This window comes from Alnus glutinosa, chromosome 1, assembly GCF_958979055.1.
Source record: "Alnus glutinosa chromosome 1, dhAlnGlut1.1, whole genome shotgun sequence".
In the NCBI taxonomy this organism is placed as follows: Eukaryota; Viridiplantae; Streptophyta; class Magnoliopsida; order Fagales; family Betulaceae; genus Alnus; species Alnus glutinosa.
The window spans coordinates 2,159,891-2,184,305 of NC_084886.1; the positions used below are offsets into that span (position 1 = coordinate 2,159,891).

Sequence of the window (24,415 nt, forward strand, 5' to 3'; positions counted from 1 at the left end):
CTGGGACTCAACGATGTCCTGAGCAAACTTGAAGGGCGTGGTCCTACCGACATCTTGGAAAAGACCGTCGGGAAGAACGGAGGCCAGCGCTTCCAGAGGATCGCCGAGCAGACGGATGCCCAAGAAGTCAAACCCTGCCTCCGAAGTACTCGGGACAGGGGTTTCTTCCGAATTCCCATCCGCAGCAGCATTTGCACTCGGGTCAGGGGGCGTGCATCGCTCAGACCCTTCGCCTTGGGGATCAATCTCGGCATCCGAGGTAATGTTTTCCACTCGGACGCCAGTGGAAAAGACCTCGTGCGCCTCGGCAACCCCCTCCCCGCACGTAGAGGCATCGGGTGTGGGTGGAGATTCCAGGGAGGCCCCACTCCCCGCTCGGGTCTCACCGATCGGGTTTAGGGGAGAAAGGGGCTCACCCCGCCAGGTGAACTCCGGGAGTCCGAACTCTTGAGCTGCGAGGGAGATTTCATTGAGTAAGAAGTCGTCCCCCTCTTCCATGTTAGGCCTCTTAGGGGCCCCGCCTTCTTGAAGATTGTCGGCCCTGCGCTTTGTCCCGACACCCTTGCGAGTGCGGACAGGCACCGAGGAGGTGCTGACTGGACGGGCCTCGGGGCTGGGACTCCTGTCGGGGACCTCAAGCGGGTCGGCATCCCTTTGGACCTCAACATCCGGTGTCTCCTCTCGGCCGCTCTCATTTGCTTCCTCGGACGAATCGGCCCCTGTCGCTGAAGGGGAATCCGGTATGCCCATCTCTATCACCACTCCCCCGGCCTCTCGGAATAAGGGAGCCTCGGTGTTGGTGATAATCGAGATATCGGGCCCCCGGGCCTGGGAAGCTTCCTGCATCCTCTCTTTCCGACGAGGGGAAGCGGTATATGCTGCCGCTCGGGAGCCCTCAGCCCGAGTCCGCGAACTCCCTCCTTGAGTAACAGGCGGGATGGATACCGTTGGAACCTTGCTCTTCGTGGACTTAGGCCTCCCGGCTCGATCTAGAGGGACCTTATTCGCGGGGATCTTGTAGCCCAGGTAGTCGTTCAACGTCTTAGCGGTGACAATCACGTCGAAATCATTTTCAACCTTGTGGTGCCGGTTACAAAAGTCGATCATCCAGGCAACCTCCTCCTGTTCAGCATTAGAGATCTCGGGAGGGTTCGCCAGACTACCGTCCAGGGCCCTCCATTCCCGGCTAATCCTTTGAGTGTCAGCAATTTGCGTTGACGGGGAGCATTCCCACTCACCGGACACCCGAAAAACCTGCTTCTCCCAGTCTTTGTTATTTGAATAGACGGGTTTCAGGAAAATAAACGAAGGACCTTGTCGAGTCCGCAACTTGACAATCCCCTCGGTATCCATGCCCGGCCGGTACACATTCATAAACTGCGGAATCGACATCCGAGACCCGATCACGGTCCTCCAGAGTATGAATGACGCGAAAAGATACCTCCACGAGTTCGGAAAAATTTGGCTCGGGGCAACTTTCAGGTAAAGCAGAAATTCTCGGGCAATCTCGGGAAACGGGAGTCTCAAACCCGCCATGAACATCCTCTCATAAAGGGTAACGTCGCCGCCCGAGATACGCAACTCCGATTGGTTCTGGAAATGCATGCGAACCGAGTTGCCGATGTCGTAGTTCCTGCGTAAAATCCACTCGCTCTGTACGGAGAAGATTGAGATATGACGATTCTCAAGAGGGATGAGCACCACCGGGGGGGGCCCCGGGAGCGACCTCATCGTGTTGCCCGGCCACGTTCCCGGCGACCGCCCGGACAGTCACCGAGGAGGCGTTGGTTTTGCTCTTACGAGGCATACTGGAAAGGTGTCTGGTGTACCGAAGAGAGAACAAGGGGAGCAGAGAGAAAAAAGGCAGAAAGAATGGAGACAACAAGTGAAATGGAAAATAGAAGAAAGTGAGAGGCTTTTATAAGGCTCACTGTGACCGGGGATTGCCGGTACCCGCAACCTGGAAGCCCAAGCGGACCATAGTGGGAAAACAGTTCCAGCAACCGGAAATCCAATCGACTCGGTTATTAGATTCAGTTTGGATTTCGAGGCGACAGCAATAATTACCATTCCGGACACGGCAGTCGACGCGTCAGGAGCTTTAAACGCTGGCGGCGGGGCGGCAAACGCCCAAAAATTCAAAATTCAAAATTCAAAAGTAATTATGACGCACCTTCCTCATCGGTAAGCACGATCCCCCGAAGCCGAGGCGCCCAGACTCTCGGTGTCGGTGATCGGGGTTGCCATATAAACAAAGAGGGGGAGGCTTGAAACTCTCTTGTCTCTGGGCACGAGACGAAAGACTTGGGGGGTAACTGTTGATAAAATGACCTTCCCGAGCGGGAGGTCTCGGGTGCATCACTACCGACGAAACCCCCTTTCGGGATTAGTGACCACCGGTAGTTGTCGGGTACTCCAATGACCGACAAGTGGTAATGATGACAGTACAGATAAAGGAGATCGTTTAGGTGGCTGAACCCCCGAAAATCCGGGATTTCCTGAATCACCATGCTCTGTCATTAAAGAGCCCACCTGCCCATCACTGTCAAGAGTGTACTTGGGACCTGCTTGTACACAGAGAGTCACTGTTCCCTAAAAGCCGGGATATTCCCACCTAACCTCAAGGATAACCACCTATAAATAGAAAAAATTCAGGTATTAAGTTTATATATACAAGTTCCAAGTTCAATCTCTTTCTCTCTAAAAAATTCATCATCTAACTTGGGCGTCGGAGGAGGACCACTGGGGAAACCCACTGTGTGTTCTTTGTATTTGCAGGTCAATCGGACACTCTCACCCATAGCAGGACTTACGTCACCGGCCGGAATCAGCATCAACAATTAAGATTGAGGTTCGCAATTCTTTGAATTCAGGCCGGTCATTCAAAATGAATGGTATATATGGCCGGCCCTTTCATAGGATGGTAACGAATCGATTGCCGGATTCTACATTGATTAGATGAGTTATTTATACAGGAAATCGTATTAGCACATAATTAACCAGCCAGAGAACAGCATCCTCATAAATAAAATTGAACGCGGTTGGTGAAAGCAACAATACCTCCATTAATTACAGCTCGGGGAAAAAAAAGAAAACAAAAGTCTGTTACCATCCAAAGGCGAGAGATCCATGTGCTGCAAGCGAGTGAGAAAAGAAATAGCTAGCTGATTGCCAAATGGGTATTGTTGTGTTCGTCACCGATCGATCCGAGGATGTTGCCTACTGACTTACGTACATCGATCATTGATCCGAGCCTTGTTGGCTGGTTTTTTTTACATGTAGGGCTTGATATTTTCCTACTGGCGTTCGTTTCTTTAATACAACTACAAGCCTTTGTACGTTTTTCCCTACATCCTTTGTTCTTCCCCTATAGGCTTCGTTTTTTCCGTTGCACGTATAAGGTCTCCGGTAATTAATTCTCTCATTTCCTCTGTGATGTTTAGTTCTATATATATTCGGTTTTCTGAAAACCCTTTTGCAGCTGCAATCTGAAGTTAACATTGAGCTTCCAATGGAGGAAGATCAAGACCTCAAGGATATCAAGGGATCAGCTAGAAGACACAAAAGCCCGAAAGACACAGGACCCGGATGAACCTTGTAATGAAGATTGTCGGAGCAGTAGGTAATGTATATGTATATGTATTTTGGTATGAGCAGTGCTAGGGAGAAGCAAAATTTCCGGAAATCGTCCGAAAATTTTGCTTCACTGAAGTATTACCCTTTTGGTATATATGCGCTTTTTCTTTCTTTCTTTTTTTTTTTTTTGGCACGCTGTGTGTACGTGTATTTGTTTATTGAATGTGTTTGGCAAATACTTCATCTCTTTCTTATTTTATTTTATTTTTTGTTTCTTTCAAAAAAAAATTCAAATCCAAAATATTTTAAGCACTTTTTTTTTTACCTTTTTTATATACAAAAATAAATTAAAAAAAAAAACTCACTACAAAACAAAACATTTTTAATTTTTTATAAAATAATTTCAAAATTTTTTATACTTTATATCACATCAATAACTCATTACTACTATTTATCAATAACTATTTTTTAGTAGTTTGATAGCCAATGTAGATAATGTATGAATATATTCGTTTGCAAGGTGTCTCATTAATTCTCTAATGTTTTGATCTGTTCACCGAAGAAAATAATACATTTTGTATTGAATTAATTTTGTATCTTTGGAAGTGGAAGCATGAGGCTTAAAAAAAAAAGACTTTTAAATAGCTAAAATGAGCACGGCTGCTCGAAATGCTCTAATCAATGCATAATCGCCTAATTTGTAGCTTCTCTTGTTGTTTTCTGGTCTATAGATGCGGTAAAATTTACAAAGTTAAAGTTGACTAGTCAAGACTGTCCCCATGCTGCCAAGTGGTCCCAATCCCACCACTTGTCCTGTCCCTTCACGTGCAAAGCTCTGAAATTCGAGCTGCTCCATGTTTTACCCTCCCCACCCCCTTTTCTCATCAATCTCTTAAATTTGATAAAATTGGATGAGGTGATTGTGAAACTGAAACATCATTTATAGAATTTATAGAATTAAATAAAAATTAAATTATCTAACTACTTGTTAGGGATAAAATTAACCCTAGAGACACGTGGACTCAGAAACATCTTGGATCTATGCTTCGGACATTTATTTCGGCCAGCAAAGAAAAGATTGCCTAGGTATAAATAGATCTCGGAGGTATAACGACATCTCGGTACAAATACATCTCGGAGGCAAAACGACATCTCGGTACAAATACATCTCGGAGGCAAAACGACATCTCGGTCTTAACACTCCAGGTTACGGTATGTGGAACATCCCGAGATCTCCTAGTCTGAATGGAGCGGAGCGAGCATATCTCGGATATTTGTGTCTCGGAGTAATAACGTCTCGGTATGATAACGTCTCGGTATGATATCAAGTCGGTGTGATATCTCCTCGGAGTGATATCTATTGGATGTGTCAACATCTCGGACTTACATAACCCCGTTGTGGCACGGATATATCCCGAGATCTCCAGGTCGGAGTGAACACATCTCGGATATCATCGCCTCGGAGGTTAGCTGAAATGTGCTACAGTCTTCTAAAAGGTGCCATGCGCCACATCCATCTTAGAGCGAGATAAGGATAGAATCCCAGAAGATCAGGGATAAACTACAGATCCATAATTTATGGGATAAAATGGTTATTGACACGGAATCAAGTTTAAAGAAGTACAAACGTGATCAACTACGGACTTCACACTCCTACTCGAATTCCCTGAAGATATAGCTAAAGTTCAGCCAGGCTAGGACTCAAACTCCTAATCCAACTAGGTGTCAAGAAGGTCCGGCCTATAAATAAAGACCGTCACATCAGGTATAAACACACGAATTCTCTAAGCTCCTGAGATTAATATTCAGAATACTCTGCAGAAAACTTTTTAGACTGACTTAGGCATCGGAGTGGGCGTAGTCGGCACTCCCGACGAGTTGTTTGTTCCTTTTTGCAGGGTTGAGGTATTCGGTAGAAATCAACAGCGAATCTTCAAGCGACACGTCACCATACCGGAAACTGTACCAACACTACTTATCCTGTGTAAGATAGATTTCATAAAAATAATATTTCATAATCATTTAACCATTTTTTTTAATTTTTTTTTAAAAAATCCTAAAATCCGTCCCATCCAAAATTTTGCATGCCACTCGCCGGAAAAAAGCGTGGATTGCCTAATGGAGTAAATGGTTCTCCTTTAAATATAACACTAGAATCGAATAACGAGTTTAACCTAACTGCATGGCTAACTACATTAAAAGCACTTCCCAACCACCTTTCGGAATTTGGTGAAGAGCATTTGAAAACTTGCTTTGGCTATTAATTATTCGGCCGAAAATAAGAAAATTCCATGGAGATAAAATTTGAATTTGAATTAAAAAATTAATAACTTAAAAAAAAAAAAGACTTTTAAATAGCTAAAATGATCACGGCCGCTTGAAATGCTCTAATAAATTAAGGTGAGAACCATTTTATCACGTAAACAAAATAATAAAAAATTGTATATTGAAATTGTAGTGAATCATTACTCTTCTTTAAATATTAAAGTGATTATGCATTGATAAGATGACTAGAGTCAATAGACAGACCCCTCGTAAATAAATAAAAAACCAATTCATACTTTTTTTTGGGGGGATGAATAAACCCTATTATGGTCATTGGCCAAGAACATGTAAAGAAAAGCCAAGAAAAATTAAAAAAGCAAAAGCCCCTGTGAAGAAACAACAAACGTTACCCCCATTGAAAGGCGAGAGATTCATGTCCAAGAGAAACGAGGGAGAGAGAGGAACAAAAAAAAGAAAAGCTGATTGCCAAAAAGAGGGGGTGTGAAGTGTGAACGAACAAAGAAAGAAAAGCAAAAGGAGGCAGTAATGGCAATATTTAGAATTCGTTGTTGTTCGCATAATCTAGATGAATCGAGCTTAGTTTTTGTCATACAGCCATACAGGCATGGGTATTTTCCCTGCAGGCCTTCCTTTTTTCAGACAGGCTACAGCTTCGTTTTTGCCATTGTATATGGTCACCCGTAATTTTTTTATTTTCGGTGAATTGGTCACCGGGAATTCTCTTACTCCCTGTGATGTGTCGTTGATCTATACATGATTTACAGGATACGAAGCCGTATGTGAAGATTAATCTCTCTCTCTCTCTCTCTCTCTCTCTCTCTCTCTCTTTATGTGGATTTGTCTGTCTAGACCAAGGGTTTTTTCGTTCAGCCTTCATTCTTACCCCCACCAGGCCACCGGCTTCGTTCCTGCCATTGTATATGGTCTCCCGGTAATTCTCATCCTTTCTGCGATGTTTACTTCTTTCTATTCAAGATTTATAGTAACTAGCACGTAACCCACGTCTTGCGCGGGTTTTTATTAATTAAAACTGAATCAGAATCAAATTAGAAAGTAATAAATAATATACAAAATAGTTTTAAAAAAAGTTTTTAGAATGCTACATTTAATTTTAAAAACAAAATAAAAACTTATGAATAAGAATAAAAATACGTAAACGTATATGGTAAATAAAATCGTAAGGAAGCAAAATAGATCACATGTATTCAATTTTTATAGATGTTAATTCAATAGACATTTTATACATATATAAGAATTCACAAAAGCAAAGAACAAAATAGTACACTCACATAATTGGAATAACTTGTATTCAATATTTACAAACTGGATAATCTATATTAAAATGCTATATAAAATTTATCAAGTCTATAAACATGAAATTTGAGAATTTATAATAGAGAAATTGAAATATGTCAAGCGTGATCGTCCTCATTGTCGGAGGACTCAGGCGGTGGTGCATTTGTCTCTTCTTGATACTCCAAATCAACCATGTGGTGAAAATTAATAACTTCAGGCGTTTGATGCAAGTGTTGGTAGTAACTTAGTGATGTTGCCCTCTTAGGATTAGAGTCGCACGCATGAGCGAATTCCCTGTCTAATATCCCCTCTCGATGTACCTGAACACGTCGTCCCCTCCCACGACTGATGCTAGGAGTCCTCACCATGAAAGGACGCAAACGGAGGACTTCATATCTCTCGCGACACGCCCAGCGTACCAGGCTGAGTAAGCGTCCGTTGGGATCTCGTTCATCTTTCTTATAATGTTTGTCTGCCATGCTACAGTCCAAAATAGAAACCCAAAAGAAAATATTGTTAACAATAAACATATTTTAACTAAAGAAAATTGCACACTCGCCATAATCAAATAATGAATAATTAACAATTTATAAATCACCAAACATGAATTGAAATATTATAAATATTGTTTTCTTATTATTATATACATGGTACCTTCAAAATGGAGGGCAATATCAAGTTAACTGTAACTCACAAAACATAAAATGGAGGGCTTATATAATTATCAGCGTACATAATCAACTACAAATTATAATTATTGACCATAAAATTATATATTATGCTTAATTTTTCGTATGAAAATTGAATGACGTAAACTAAAAAAAAGTATAAATACACGACTTCAAATTATTTAAGAAATTGCACTCTTATTGCAAATTATTTTCAAATTAAGTAAAAGAAATCACATGTATTGAATATTTACATTTACTAAATTTAATTCAAGAGAACAATTACATAATATTGTAATGCACAAAATAGTGTAAAACAAAAAAAAAAAATAATGAATAAAATTAACACTTAACCACCCGTAATTCATTGTGTTATTTTCTCTCTCTTGCTTATGCTATTTTTCTACACATTTTATTATTCTTCAATTATTTATTACTTTTTTTAAAATTAAATGTGCTTCTGTCATAATATAGGAATTCACAAAAACAAAGAATAAAATAGTGTACTCACATCATTGCTATAACTTGTATTCAATATTTACAAAAGAAACCTTTTGCCAAATATTATATAGTCATTTTTATAAATATTGTTTTCTTATTACCTTTAAAATTGAGGGCAATATGGAATGAAGTGTAACTCATACAGCATTCTAAAAGTGTATATATACATGTATTGCATGTATAACGTAAAAGAAACTACATTTATAACAAAAAATAAGGACAAAAAATTGAAACGTAAGATTTGTATTTTTTGTATATTTTTCTCGGTTTCAATGAAACTAAGAGGTATAGAAAGAAGTCCCGACAAAATGAGATTTTTTTTTTATTATTTTATTTTCCCGACCACCGTCCTTCACATATATATCATAAAAAAAGAAAATACTTTTAGCACAAAATAAGCAATAATATATAAATTAGAACATAAAATAAGGACGAAAAATGAAAATAGATGACAAACGAAAAAAAATGAAAATACACATATAGTATAAAAATAATTTTATTTTTCCTTTATTGTATATTTTCTCCAATTACAATAATTTCAAAGCCTCATAGGTATAGAAAGAAGTTATGTCTAATAGAAATTCTGTTTCTTGACAATTCTTTGCATATATAACATTAAAAAAAACTACTTTTAGAACAAAAATAAAAATAATATATAAATTAGAACAGAAAATAAGGACAAAATATGAAACCGGACAATAAACAGAAACTGGAAAAATACTCCTATAATATAATCTACAGAGAGATCGAGAACCTTTTGATTGATCAAATTTGAAGACGAACTCGAAATGACAGTAGATAGTTTTGAATTTTGTACAGAGAACAATTTTATAAAGGGTTGTGATTTTATACCTCTATAATATAAAATAACTGTATTTTTTGTATATAAATTATAACATCAAATAAGGAAGAAAAAATAAATAAAACGGACAACCTAAGATTCACATTTTGGCACTTCTTTATGTTCCGCTTCTTCCACATCCATCTCCATACTCACCCTCAAAGTTACCTAAATCAAAAGAACCCATTGAAAACCGTTGCACTTTATAAAAAAAATACTTGCAATATAATTTAATCAAGAACCGATACAACTCGGAAAACAAATAAAGAAAAGCTTTGCCTTGCAGTAAGAAGAAGAAGGAAAAAAAAAAAGAAAAAAAAAAAAAGGAAAAGGAAAAGGCAACTTGACCCAAACATATACTTTCATCAGAGAAAAAAAAGAAAGCCAAGAACAAATTTTCTGCATTTGAAAATTACTTGGGTTAAAGTGGTTTTCTTTTTCTATACTATTATTTTCTTTTCTTTTCCAGTTTTCCTGTGTCTTCGCAACAGCCAAAGAGAGCTCTTTGAAAAACTTCATGCTCAACAACAACAAAGAACAATGAATTTTGTATATTAACTACACATGGTTCAGCGAAATACAACTACAAAACACAGAAGAGAAAAAATAAAAAAAATTAAATCATATAATCGTAAATCAATATATATATATAAAATATGTATGATTCCCACAAATCTACATAGAGAAAACCATTTGGTTGATCAGATTTGAAGACGAACTCCAAGGCAATAGAAGGATTTTGTTAAAAGGTTCTAATATCCAATCACAAAAATTATAATAAATAAACCACAAAATAAATTTTAAAATGAAATTTTGAGCATGCATAGAAAACTTACTTAATCAGCGTAAAGGGTTGGAAGTTTGATAAGGTGGCAAGTTCTTTGGAGCATGAGAAATAGTGAGGAAGAAGTCTTGTCTTTTTTTAATGTTATAGCGTCTTCCTCCAAACAATTTTTCAGATACAGTTTTTTAGTAGAAAAAAAAAACTGATTGCACCTTTTCATTTGTATTTGACTTCAAATTCAGTTATTTTGTTTTTAAAAATAAAACTACACGCATGATAAGGTGGGTTAACCAACTTTACACCAAGTTTAACCAACTTAAATGCACGTCCAATAATAAGAGGGACACTTGTCAACAGTTTATTTTGTTTTAAAAAATTAAACTGCATGCATATGAGGTGGCTTAACGTTTTTAAGAGTTTTGCTTTGTTAAAAAAAAAAAAAAAAAAAAAAAAGTTTAACTAACTTAAATGCACGTTTAATAATAAAGAGGGACACTTGTCAAAACAATTAAGTGCCATTTGTCGTGATTATAAGCTCTTGCTTTACTGATTCCTCTATTATATATATATATATATATGATATGATATGATATGATATGATAGTACTTGTATATAGCTGTACTCTGTGAAGATTCTCTCTCTTACTTTCTGTCTACACTAAGGTAAGGAGGTTTGACGAGCGTTCAGGGAAGTCCGATGGCGGCCGACGGCGTAATACGTCATACGTGGACCCAATCGGCGGAGGCCATGGAAAAGCGGTAAGGGCAAAAACCGGTCCCCTTGGGCGGAGCCGTAAAAATCCATGCATTTTTTTTCCCTTTAATAGTTAAAAGGTTGAAGAAAATGAATTGGTAAAAATCCATGCATTTTTTACCCTTAATAGTTAAAAGATAGAAAAAAAAATTAAAAAAAATTATAGGGTCTACATGTCAGGGCAGACACGTGGCGTGTTGGAAGTGGAAGCGTGAGGCTTTCTAAGTTCGCAAAGAGTTAGCAAGTACCTACAACAGACAACAGTCCTTTTCTTGTCTTCAATCATCATGATGGAACCCTAAGCCTCATACTTTCACGAGGTTCACGCGCCTCCTTCCCCCTCCGGTCTGCCACAGTCTTTCAGTGGAACTCCCCACCGTGCACCGCTTCTTCAGTTCTGCTTAAACCAGATTTGACCATGATTTGTCTGATGATGTCAGATCTTATTATATCAGAGTTTTCCTATCAGATCAATCATTATTATCGTAAGTGTTATCGGTTTTATTGCTTGGAATATTTTTCTTTTCTCCCGAGAAAGAAAATAGTGATATTATGTTTCTAGAAACCTTTTGCAGGAGCCGTCGCGGGCGGGTGGCAGTAGATCAAGCCTCTGAGGGTAAGGGTAAGAGTAAGGGTTGGGTTCGGATCTGACAATTTTTTGTTCAGGATGGAAGGGAAGGATAATAATTGGACTTGCAAGAGAGGATTTGCTATTCGAGTAGGGTTCTTCCGTCTGCCCTATTCGAACATAACAAATTAACAACAAAAGAGACGAAGAGAATCGAAAAGTTATGGATGATGAAGGATGAACCCTAGGTGTGAATCCTGAGTGCTTGAGTCTTGATGCAGCACAAACGGTATGAAATTCAATGAAAGTTATGTTTGAATTTGGTTTTCTTTTTTAGGTGATTTGTGTTTTTTTTTTTGTATAGTAACTTAATACACAATGATATACCTCTATATGCATATACTTTAAATTTAAAGTAAGGGAATGTGGATGATAGGCTTATAAGGTGACATACAATTTAATTGTAACAATAGTGATATAGATAGAACTCATATATGCATTCTCCTTCTCTCAAATATAATACCAAAAGAGGAATGATAATAATTTTTATCTATGAAACATCAGCTGCATTTGATATTATAAGATAATCTAAGATACAGAACAGGGCCATGAACGAACTGAGACACTAGACGTAACGTAAATGATGGGACCTGTAAAGATTACTTTTTAATGCCATGATATGTGATCAAATTTGTGTGTGTGTGTGTGTGTGTGTTTTTTATTTTGGAGGGGGCGGGTGATATTTCATCTTTTTGTTTAATAATTTAAGGCAAAAATAAAATTTAATTCTTATGTTTTTTGTCCAATTTTAATTAATCCTTTGGTTTTTTAATTTGACAACTAAAATTCCTTTTTTTTTTTCTTGATTTTAAATGTCTCTATGTCAACGCACCGTCCGATCCAAGTAATTAATAGCGTACCACATTAGATCAGACAACTAATGTCACGTGGTTCTCATTTGATACGTCATCATCTCACATTGAATGAGGGGCGGGGACAATTGGATGCGACCACATTAGCACAACTAATTTGAATTTATAAATATACCCTAATTGGACGAGGGGGCGGCAACCCCTTTACAGTGAAGGGTGACATGCCTCACAATGAGGTTGCCTCTACTCATCGAGTGGCTAACAACCCTCTCTTTGAGGGGTAGCTTTCCATTTTCCCCATTTCAACACTCCAAACTCTTTGAACTCCCAACCAAACTCGCACATTGAAAGTTAGGGATATGAATATCCTTCACATTCATGAAGTGCAATGCGAGAACTAGATCGGGGCCAGGTTCTAGGAGGTTGTGGCTCGTAAATGTTTACGACAACAATACCAACTGCGGCTGCTACATCCCTTACTCTGTTTTTACGTTCCTCAAAGTGATATGATAGTAACCCCCTTTTTAGGGAAGACTGTCCCTCACAGAGAGTACAAATTCTAAAACCATATCGAGGCAAGGTTCCTTTCATTGAGTTTTTTCCATCCCTCTCTTTGAGTGGCGGCCTACCTCTCCCCTATTTCATAACTCCAAACTCTAAAAACTTCTATTGACACTTGCACTAACAAAAATTTGGAGATCCTTCACATTCGGTGAGGGCAATGCAAAAACCATATCGAGGAAAGGTTCTGGGAGGTGGAGTGTGTCTCAATGTCTACTACATAGAGGCCAACTGCACCCGCTTCGTCCCACATGCCGTCCTCATGGATCTCGAGGACAATATTAAGGTAATCCCTCTTTGAGGGCAGGCCACCCACATTGACTTTAACCCCTTTGTGGTGAGAGGAGAATGAGGGGTGGCCACCCCTTTGTGAATGGACATTGCCCCTCACATGCGAGGGCTGTCCACCCTTCATTTGGTGAGGGCCTGCACCGTCATCGGTTAGTGGTGGTCGGCCACCCTTTGCTAGACACCTTTTTTTTTTGTTAAAAAAAAAAAAAATTAGAGTAATAAGTGTAATTTAATGTAACTATGTCACGTAGCATGTACAATGGATACATAAGTAATATTAATTGATTGGTTTGACATAACATATGCTTAATAAATTGAATGGTAGGTTAACAAAGTGATCTACTTGAAAAGAACCAAATGATGTAATTGTCAACATTGAAAACCTAAGCACTAAATTGAAATTACATGAATACTTAGGTACTAAATGCTATTTTTCCCATTATTTAATAGGAATAGATATACTTGATTAGTTAAAGTCACAAATGTAATTTAAACATACCAGTTGTGATTTAGCAAAATTAATTCTTTTTCCTAGATATAGACCATAAAGGCAATTTTTGTTTTTATTTTAATAAAATCAAGACGCCAACCATATCAAGGGAAGACAAAAGCTCAACGAAAGACAGCATGAAAGATCAAGGGGTTGGAAGAACTCTTAGGTTCTGGGTCCCTGATGATAAAGGATGAACTCCAAGGACTTCAGAGCCACTGATTCAGTGCAAGTATTTGGACACGTAAATGTGATGTAAGTTATGCATGTATTTAGTTTTGTTTTTTGTGATATTTGCTGTATTTTGTTTTGGTTTTTGTTTAGTGATTTCTTGCGAATAGATATTTTAATTGTGTTTCACAAGTTAGAGATAGGCTCCTTGAGTGGCATTGAAAATTTTGGCTCTGTTTGCTCATATGTTGTGGAGGCTATTTTTATGTTTTAGGTTTGAAAAAGTGGTCTAATGTGACATAACGGTGAATACTGTTAAAAAAGATAATAAATAATAAATAAATAAAAATAAATGTGTTTTATGTTTAAATTATTTGTTAATTTTTTTTTTATTTTGAAAAAAAAAACAAAAGTTTTAACTAACATAATCTCTATTTGTTTATTAACGAATAACTTACAATAACCATTGCTACATGGATTTTTGGATGTGGATAGCTCTTGTTTGGGTTGTCCACCCATTGTCTCTACTTGTCATGTACTTCCTTTTTCATACTTACAATACTTGCGGGATCATCAACTTAGTGCTACACACACTCTCACGTACACACTCTTTAACATGACATTAACGTGACAGTGAAATTTGCCATCTATAACCAAGAAGTTGCTTTAGGATTCTCTTGGACTGGTAATTTGTGTTAATCATGGGAAAGGTGATAGTAATTTGATTTTTAACTTTTTTCTCTCCCAAATGTCTCGTGCACTTACCTGATTTTGAACAAAGTGACCTCACTTTAGACCGTTACTTTTATTTTATTTTATTTCACTTTATTTTTATGGATGGAATGTGTGTATACTTCGACATAATTTTAGATGTCTTTTGTCCATGGTATTAGTAAAATTTATGAGGAATGACCGTGAATTATCTTTCATTTTGCAATTCATTAGTTTCTACTGTCTCTATAGTAAGTATAAGCTATGGTGATACTTTAATTATAGGTTGATTGGATCTTTTGATGAGTTGATAAATGTCAATCATAGCCACGACCCAAGAAACGCAGCAGAATTCTCTCTAGTTGATTTTCAACTGAAGAAGAGCCAGTTAATTATAACTAGGGGTATTGATTATAATTGACTGGCTCCTCTCCAATTCCTCTAAACCGGAGAGGTTCCTCTGAACTGGAGATGATCATTGTCCCCAAGAAACGGCGTTGCACGGAGTAACTCCAGGTTAGCTTATCTTTTTTTATTTGCACAGGGCACAGTTTTATCTTCTTTCTCCTTTTTTTTTTTTTTTTTTTTCAAGAAATTATTTTTTTTTTTAGAATTTATGGTATTTTGGTTTTATTGAAAAAATTGTAAGGGCATTTTTGTCTTCTTGCTGGCCAGATTTTTTTTTCTTCTTTTTTGTTTCATTTTTTTTTAAGTAAATTATGAGCCAGATTTTGATTTTACCCTAAAGAAAATCTATCGGGAGACTAGAGAAGTTCGAATTTTGTAGAAGTTTAAGATTGCTACAACATGCGTACTTAGGATTTCTCATTGATATTGAATTCAGATTTTAGTGCCTTGAGCATTCTGCATCTTAGTGTGTTTATTAGAAGGATTGATCGTAGACCATTATGAGCCAGGTTTTGATTTGATCTAAAGAAAATCACCAAATTTATTCAATTGCACATTCAAACAATGTAGAATTTATATTTGAAGGATAGGGTGAGGTTAAGAGTCATTAGATGGAGCCAGCCAAAGGCCACAAAATTGTTAATAGGGGTGGGCCTAGGGATCAGAGCGAACTGTAATGTCCTAGGCTGATTGGCTCAAGACCTGGTTTGCTAACAATGCCCAGGCCTTTTTAAGCCTAATGAACTCAGGGGAGTGGGGGCCAATTTAACAAACTCCTTTGGCAGGTGTCCTCCATCTACAATAGGACCCAATTCATTCGCCTCCCGCGCACGGTAACACTAGCTCAAATATTTAAAGAAAACGTTCTTTAACAAATCCCTCTTTCTCCTCCGATTCCTAATTCTTCTGTGAAAGCATTGAAACCGTGGTAAGCTAAGAAATCTATGTAAACAATTGCTTTCTAGACATGCCAATTGTTTAAACCTCGTTGTTTTTCCTCAGTTGATTGCATAGAGAGTTAAGGAAGCTGCAGCTGAAATCACTGGGCAGGACTCGCTTCTTCTGGTAATCAATATTGTAATAATCATTTTCTGGCTTATAACTAGGAACAACTGGTCATTAAATGGGAATATAATCAATGTTGTAATAACCATTTTCTGGCATATAACTAGGAACAACTGTTCATTGAATGGGACTTGAGTTTGATGCTGTTTTTGTAGTTTCTATTTCTCTCTTAATTTATTTCTCTCTTAATTTACAGCTGAGTTATTTCTTAATTTTTGAGGATCAATACTTGCATATAAGTTGACGGATTGAGTAATTGGAATCAAAATTCATTTCTGGCAATTGGAGTTGATCTTTATGTTTGATTGGACAACTTTTGAATAGGCACGGTATGTGTTTGAAAGAATGAACAAGCAAAGCTCGTTATAGTCAAATACTGTTATCTACATTTTCCGGCTTATAACTACAAACAATTTTCTTGCTGAGTTCATTAAAAAAAGTGTTTGGCTGTTCCGAAAATTATTTTGAAAACATAAAATAGTGATTAAGAACAATTTTCAAAACAGTTTCTAATTTATCAACGAACAATTGCATTGGACGCATTGGATGAGAATTGAGTTTGTTTCTGTTTTCTAGTCTCTATTTCTCTGAATTTACAGCTGAGCTCATTAAAAAAGTGTTTGGTTGTTCCGATAATTATTTTGAAAACATAATGCAGTGGTCAAGAACAGTTTCCAAAGCAGAGCAAGCTATAAAATTGAGTGGAGTGATTTTTGTTACTTGCGTTAAGACATGATTCTTGTGTTATCCTTTTGATTTTTAGGAGTGGAGTGATTTTTGTTACTGTTTTTTTACTGCTAGATGTTATGAATGCCAGGAAAAATGTGTTTGGAAAAATTCAGGAAATTGGGATGAAATTGATCATGTCAAAACACATAATAAGATGCCAGTGTTTGTGTTTGCATATCCCAACCATTAGGACATAATGCTGTACACAGAAAAATGAAGCACTCCAACATAATAGCTAGTGCAAAATTGAGAGAAGCCATGAGCAGAAACCAATCACATAACCTCAAAACAAATTTCTCTGTGACACTACTTGGGATACTATTTGAATATGATAAACACGGTTAACATTACAAATAAAAAGTTGTGTTATCAGAATTGAGGGTTTAATCCAAATCATTGTTTTCTATTTTCGTGTTTTTCAGTTTTTTTGTTTCTACATAAGTAAAACCTGTTTTGCTGTTTCGAAAACAGAAAACCTGTTTTCAAAACAGCAACCAAACAGGCTCAAAAGCTTTGAGGCCAGGATAATGATTAATAAAGCGTCGGTGTGTGTATAAATGACTCAAATTATCAAATACTTTGATCACTTTGTGTTCAACCAAACAGACCAGGAATCTGCTCCGCATTGCTATATTCAATATTAGCTATATCATAGTCCTATTTCCAGAGAAGTACTTCAATGATAAATCCATCCCTGCTTGAATCCAATCCATAACACACTCTATCAATTTCAAATTTCATAGACAGAACTCCTTTTTTCAAGCAATTCTATCTCACATGCAACTTAGTAGTGCTAACAAATCTATTCTAATTCTTTATTGATTAAAAGAAAATTTTATGTTAGTTATTTTTTTGATAAGTACTTTATATTTTCTGTTAGTTATTGAAACTGATATATAACATTTTATTATTTTGAAGACCAGGAATAGCAAGGTTCAAAGTGAGTGGATTCAAACATATATCACAAGATGACGGTAACAAATGTTTTACTGTTAACTTTTAAATTCTTAATGTTTACTCGATTTCATTTACTAATCAGTTAAACACATTTTGTAGATTGAGAGGGTAGCAAATATCATATTGTCAAAATACTTCACAGGACGAGGATTCCTCAATGAAAGAAGTTTATGCATTTGTATAGAACAAATACACAGTAAATAGCTTGAAAACACAAGACATCTATATTTAATCTTTACAAAAAAAAAGAAAGTGCTAATTAGATTTCTTTCCAATATATGCAGCACCGGTTGTCATACCATAGCATACAAAGTGGCAAGCAGGACAAGTCAAATATGCCATCAATGTTGATGGGTCAATGAAGCCACGTCGTAGACATGGCGTGCAGCCAGCTTCTTTCCAATGATCTCCTCAAGCGTTGAACTAGGATGGGCTTTCATGAGAAGCGCAGACATTCTTCCGGTGGAAGTTCTGGGAGCAATGAGAGGAATTCAAATTTGCTTGGCTAAAAAGTTTGATAATGTCTCATTTCAAACAGACGCCAAGACTGTGGAGCAACTGATCCATAATGACATTTATTTTAGAGAGGCTTGTTCTAAGAATATAATTGATAAGAACACAAGAGACTACATCTCTTACTCGAGAGCCGTGTTGCAGAAGACTCATTGGCCACTAGGATATGTTCCCCGTCAAGCAAACATGGCGGCAGATTATATTGCTAAGTATGCAAGAATTTTAAAACAGAGTCGTTGGCCGGATTCAAGGGACTATGAACATTTGCAAGATGTTCATATGAACGGCGAGAGGATATACATGACTAATGCCATTCCACATGGGTTGAAAGGCATCCTTACTAATGACATGGGTCTATTTCCGATCATTGGAAAGAAGCTGGCTGCACGCCATGTCTACGACGTGAAAGTGCCAATGTCAGAGGTTAATCAACATACGACCAACAATGTGGAAAACATGGCAGAATGGAGAGCTGGTATGATTCTATTTACTTTTGAAACTCCATTTATAGAATATCTAAAAAGTTATAACTGACACCGACAATTCTTCTACTATTCTTTTCTGTTTTCCCATTAGAATTGGCATACTTGATGGGGCAAAAGTATCTTAAATGCTTTTATGTTGAGATCTATAATGTGGATGCACTGGTGGAGCAGCTTGAAGGTACTATCTTATTTAACATGAGATTTGTTTTTGTAAATATAAACAATTTATTTAACATATTTAAAATTTAAATTCAGCGACAGTGAAATACAACATTATGAAGACTACATATTCGGACATGATGTAAGCAACTCGAATTCTTTAATGATCTTTACATTTGACTGCTGGTAGAATAACCTATTATTTGGATACAATTAGGTTATACGAAATGTTGCATGGTTTTGATGTCCTAAACCAAATGGTTTATCAAGTAGCTTACAAGGTAAATATTTCAAAAGACTCAAATACTGTAGGTAGCTAATAACATATTTCTTAAAAGATATTCAGTTTTTATATGACAATTACTATAAAAATTTGGACCTTCCTCAATGTTGTATTAGAATCAGCAGCTACGTGCACGACTGGTCTTCCAACTTTGGAACAACGAAAATTGCCAAAAAAAACAACTTCTTGAGCCTTTGGCGAGAGTGAAATATCCTGCAACCCAATTGGATTTGGGCAATTTCGATTTCGACGATGTATCTCTTCAGTTAAAGGTGGGCTTCTATGTCAATTTCTTCAATATGATAAGGTTTTTTTATTTTTATTTTTTGCAAGTATGTTCACTAGGATAAGAAGTTTGATTATTTTGTTTGTTTCACTTAGATTACAACGAGGTACGGACGAATCAGAGGGTATGATGAATGGGACGTGGTATTGCAGAATTACAAGCAAGGTAATTGTCTTAGTCAAGCAAGTTTTAATACATTAATCATTAGAAAAGTTATGATCTTAAATGATTTAATTATAATTAGATGTAAATATACTTTACAGGACTGAAAAATATACCCGAATATGATTTCGGTGTGAGCATGCTGCAGGACAACCTTGTTTTTCCGGTAGGTTGCGCTCCTTGTACCGGTACTTAAAACTGAAAAACACTGAAATTTTATCAAACAACGGAATTTTATCATGACCGCCAAATTTTTTGGTATACTACAGGCTGAGGAAATTCTATATAACGAAATATGAACAAAGCTGGGATCTCACCAGTTAAAAGTTGCACAATTTGGCGGTTATGAGGTTGGCCAGTGGAGAAAGGAGCATGGAGGATGTGCTACCAGTATACCATGAACAAAACTTTTACACTTTTCTGCAAAATATAGTTAAATTTTATAACATATTAATCACTTCTTACTTTGTTCAAACAAATATTCCATCTTTCACTTACCCTTCGCTATACCAGTATACCATAGACAGGAGCATGATTATGCCAAGAAGAAAAACAATTTTCTTTTGTTAATACTACTGTTGTGCGCTTTACTTCTTGTGTGTTGTCCTCTTTTCGCACATCACCTTGCATTGGGCAGTGTGTTTTGTTTTCCCAGCGCATGTGCTTTATGAGCCAAAATGTGTTTTCATATCAAAAGAGAGATCGGAAGGCATGCGTAGTCAGAGTATTGTCTTTTCATATCACCTCAATTATAGCATTCTAGTATTGTCTTTTCATATCACCTCAATTATAGCATTCTTGGAAAAGAGTTTTGTTAACTGTCAAAACTTAATGTGCACGATAAGCAAGGTTGCAATTTTTAATAGAGACAGAAATGTGTTATGCGTCATGTCCAGTTTTTCTTTTGTTATTTCATTTTTGAAAATTAATATTAAATTTATAGAGTTCAAATGAAGAATTCACATCGATTCTACATATTGAATAAATAATTTTTAAAAATAAAATAATAACAAAATATATATATAAGGAATAAATGAAGCATTCCCATCTCCCATTCTTATACTTTTCTTATGACCTTCTCTTACTTGGGCTTTACAATTATGGTTGAATTTGTAATTTTAAAAAGCCATGTCAAAAAAATGTGAATGTGAGAGTGCCAAGTGGGTAGCATTACTATTCCAGCAATTATGCATCTACAACTATGGGCTTGTTTAGCAAAAAATAGAATATTGAATTGTTAGTTTTAAAATTAGTAAAAAGTGATAATGTGATATTAAATAAAAATAATTTATATAAAAAAATAACAAAAAAAAAATTATATTGTAGTAAATTTTTTTATTTAAATAGTAATAAAATATTATTAATGTGATATAAAAAGTAAAAAAAAATAAAAATATTAATTATTATTAAAAAATGTAAAAATAAGATAAAAAATATATAAATAGTAATCAGCAGTATTCTATATTGTCCCTTAGCTTAACAAACAAAGCCTGTGTACAACGCTGCCTAAGTGTCATAATTATTTTACAACGACGGAAAAGACTAAAGGAGTGAAATACTGAAATCAGTAAAATCACTGAAATCACTGTTTATTTTAAAATTTTACATTATTCCAAAAAATATTAAATTTAAAGACCCGAGGTGATGTGATTCTACCCTGCCTGTCTACTTTTACTTTCAATGCTTCGAATTCTGCCAAGTGCTAAACTGTGAGTCATCTTTTACTGAAAGGCCCTAGATGGATGTGATTACACACCGAGAACTTTTACTTCTACTGATTTGGGTAGATACGGTCAATTTTTATTTTATTTTTTTCTATTTTCTATTTTCTAGTAGCTGCACTGCTGCATATATATATATATATCAAATAAAAATAATGCCTTGTTCAGTAACTGAACTCCAGAACCGGATGCTTAAAAATACTGAACCTGTTTGGTAACTCATCCAAACAATTTTCATTTTCATTTTACTTCTCCCAAAAATATCAAATCAAAAACATTCTTACTTTTTTACACTTTTTACATCACATCAATAATTTTTTATTATTATTCAACCAAAAAAATCTACTACAAAACAAAACTTTTTTACTTTCCTATAAAACATTCTCAAATTTTATATCACATCAATCATTTCTTACTACTATTCAAATAAATATTCCAATTCACAATCACTTACCAAACACACTCACTATCATCATGGCCTATTACGCAAGACAGAATAATAGACTATAAGAAATAAATAACTAATTACGGTATATACATACATAAGATTCTATAAAGGTTACAAAAAAATAAAAAGGCAATAATTTGCTTTTTTTTTTTTAAAAAAAAAAAAAAGAGGAAATTTCATTTATTAAAACAAAGAAACTTTCTTTGCGAAGAGTACATTCCAAATCATAGGAGGACAAATCCCCATCCATACATCATCTAAACATTGGGAGCTGGCCAGTTTGGCCAAGCAATCTCACTCTCTCTGTTTGCAAAACTAAGTCTCAGGCTGTTGATCGCCGGGAAGGGGGCTTCTAAGCCTCCCTTCCCCGGTGGAATCTTTTGCTTCCTCCATGGTGTTTACCATGGGGATGGTTGTCGTTCTCCCAGTCTTTTAGGCTGTGGAGTTTTGTTCTCCGAGTCCTTTGGACTCTGGAGTTTTAGTGTTATTTGTGTTTGTTTTTGTTTTTCTTTTCTGTTCTTCTTGTTCTCTGGCAGGAGGTCCTTTCCGAGACGTCCGGCGGGGTGTTCTTGTCTTTGTTTTGTCTCGCCGGTGAAGCGTTTTTGTGTCTAAATTGTTTCAAATTTTGATGCTAGATCTACGGCTAACCATCGGCTTTCTAGAGACACGCGCCGCTCAGATGGGTTCACCGGCGTTTCCTTGTTCTGCCGCCGTCGTTTTCGGCTGTCGGGATTACTGGTGGCCGGCGCGTGATTGTCACACGCCAGTGAAGTTCTCTCTTCTACCGGCGCGTGGAGGTCTTGTTCCGACGTTTTTTCGCCGCGCAATGGCGACGGTCGGTCTCTAGGTGGGTTGATCTGTTGGCTGGCGGTTTCCGGGGAGGCGCGTGTTGTACACGCACCGGTCTCCGGCGAAGGCAGTGCTTCTTCTGACATTTTTGGATTGTATTTTTCTACTAGTTGTGTTGTGTATCAATAGGTACAGTTGCCTATGTGTGGCTCAAGTTTTACTAGAATTTTCTTTGTTTAGGGGCTGATTGTAATTTTAGTGAAATTTGAGATTCTACATATGTAATTGTTTTTTAAGTCAGATTTTTCTGACTTAAGAGTATGTGGGGGGATATGTCACTCATTACTCACGATGTAGCCTTCGGGCATTCAGATCCTAAATAGCACATGTTATTTGTTCAAAAAAAAAAAAAATCAGCACTTCAATGCCAGTCCTCTTTTCTGCAATGTTGAGGAAAGCAGCTCAATTGATCTTAATAGTGCCAAAGGGGGAGGCAACCACGACACAGGCTGCCCCCCGCCGGGGGGGGGAGTCCTGATACACATCATTGGTTGACACTGCTAAAGAGTACTCCCTCACCACTCTTTGAGCTTCAACAACTACACTACCTGGAGGAGAGAACTCCCTGTCAAAAACAAAAGTATTTCTTCTCAACCAAATAAGTCGTAGCACCACCATGGCCATCAGTAGGGGTGTAAACGAGTTGAGCTACTCGTGAGCTTACTTGAAATCGGCTCGAATAAACTCAACTCATACTCGAATCGATTATTAAATTAGCTACTCGTGAATACGAAATCAAACTCGATTATTAAACGATGCAAACTCGTATAAACTCGACTCGATTAAAACTCGTGAACCCCGCTCGTATAAGGATCGACTCGTTTATTAAGACTCGACTCGTATATATATGTAACTAATTTTATAATATACTATATTAATAAATAATATACTATATGTAAGCATAAATTAAGTACCAAATAAAAATAGTTATTAGTTAGTATGTATTAATTGGTTATAATTTATTGGTTATAGGTATATAAAATAATAAAATTGAATAATATCAATAATTAATTATTAGTCATATGATATAATGACAATCTGTATACTTAATCATATTATTCATGTAATATAATAAGATTATATGCTTATATGATCATATAATAATATAACATTGTGACATATGACATGTAAATATAAAATATGCAATCATTTTATTATATGCTATGAGTATTATCATTAAATACTTAATAATCATTACATCATGTGATCTGAGATCTAAGATTTAAGATTTAAGATCATACGGGTTGTTAAATTATGTTAATATGTTAAATATGTTATCATATGATAATACTTAGATCGCATAATCATATAACATTAGTATTATTAGTAGGTAGTTATGAATTATGATTTATGAGTCATAAATTCATAATGATTAATTTGACCATATTTAATTACTTATTATAGATTCATAGATAATTGTAATTCAGATTATAGACTCATTGGCAATTGTCTTATTGTTTGACTTATTGTAAAATCCTAATATGTGCAGGTGCACATTATTTTAAATTTTGTGGTTTAATTTTTTTTTTTTTTTTTTTTGTTAAAGACAATAATTTGAATTATGATACGGGCCAAGCTCGAGCTGAGTACTTGAGCTCAGGATCGGGATCGACCAAAATGGCCAAGCTCGAGCTCGAGTTCGGACAATAGTTTTTCCTACTCGAGCTAAGCTCGCACAAGATTTTTCAGCTCATGTCGAGTTCGAGCTTTACTGTTTGTTAAAAGAGCCAAGCCCGAACAGGCAATACCCGCTCAGGATCGACTCGTTTACACCCCTAGCCATCAGCAACTCCTCACCGTTCAAATTCCTCATCAGATAATGCAGCAACCCCTTCCCATCAACTTGCCCAAGAGCCATCTTTTGGATTTTCTTCCCACATTCCTACCACACAGCCATAGTCAATTTGCACCTCCAGAGGCTGTGGTAGGTATCCTCCCTTTCCTGCAAGCAAATATGACATCTAGGCTCAGGGACTACATG

At 36.5% G+C, this 24,415-nt stretch overlaps 1 protein-coding gene across 10 annotated transcripts; it reads left to right on the plus strand.

The window, feature by feature from the left end:
• The first annotated feature begins 6,234 nt into the window (after positions 1 to 6,234).
• Positions 6,235 to 20,011, plus strand: LOC133865140 (uncharacterized). Of its 10 annotated transcripts, none has more exons than XM_062301553.1 (18): positions 6,238 to 6,793; positions 10,620 to 10,710; positions 10,872 to 11,190; positions 11,268 to 11,562; positions 13,580 to 13,742; positions 14,655 to 14,885; positions 15,563 to 15,705; positions 15,780 to 15,842; positions 17,490 to 17,545; positions 17,628 to 17,724; positions 17,813 to 18,516; positions 18,618 to 18,704; positions 18,782 to 18,827; positions 18,903 to 18,966; positions 19,085 to 19,240; positions 19,350 to 19,419; positions 19,518 to 19,582; positions 19,686 to 20,011. In XM_062301553.1, exons 11-18 carry the CDS (start codon positions 17,931 to 17,933, stop codon positions 19,713 to 19,715), a joined length of 1,104 nt encoding a protein of 367 aa, XP_062157537.1. In that variant the 5' UTR covers positions 6,238 to 6,793; positions 10,620 to 10,710; positions 10,872 to 11,190; positions 11,268 to 11,562; positions 13,580 to 13,742; positions 14,655 to 14,885; positions 15,563 to 15,705; positions 15,780 to 15,842; positions 17,490 to 17,545; positions 17,628 to 17,724; positions 17,813 to 17,930; the 3' UTR covers positions 19,716 to 20,011. The 10 variants fall into 10 exon arrangements, with proteins under 10 accessions (XP_062157565.1, XP_062157537.1, XP_062157559.1 ...); XM_062301575.1 differs by having other exon boundaries at positions 17,495 to 17,545; XM_062301581.1 differs by lacking the exon at positions 15,563 to 15,705 and having other exon boundaries at positions 6,235 to 6,793; positions 19,094 to 19,240.
• The last annotated feature ends 4,404 nt before the right edge of the window (positions 20,012 to 24,415 follow it).

What these genes read in the sequence shown, in the direction of transcription:
- LOC133865140 (XM_062301553.1), top strand. Translation starts at nt 17,931, where the DNA reads ATGATCTCCTCAAGCGTTGAACTAGGATGGGCTTTCATGAGAAGCGCA. An exon ending in CATGGCAGAATGGAGAGCTG is followed by an intron (nt 18,517 to 18,617) that starts GTATGATTCTAT and finishes TTTTCCCATTAG; the next exon opens with AATTGGCATACTTGATGGGG. An exon ending in ACTGGTGGAGCAGCTTGAAG is followed by an intron (nt 18,705 to 18,781) that starts GTACTATCTTAT and finishes ATTTAAATTCAG; the next exon opens with CGACAGTGAAATACAACATT.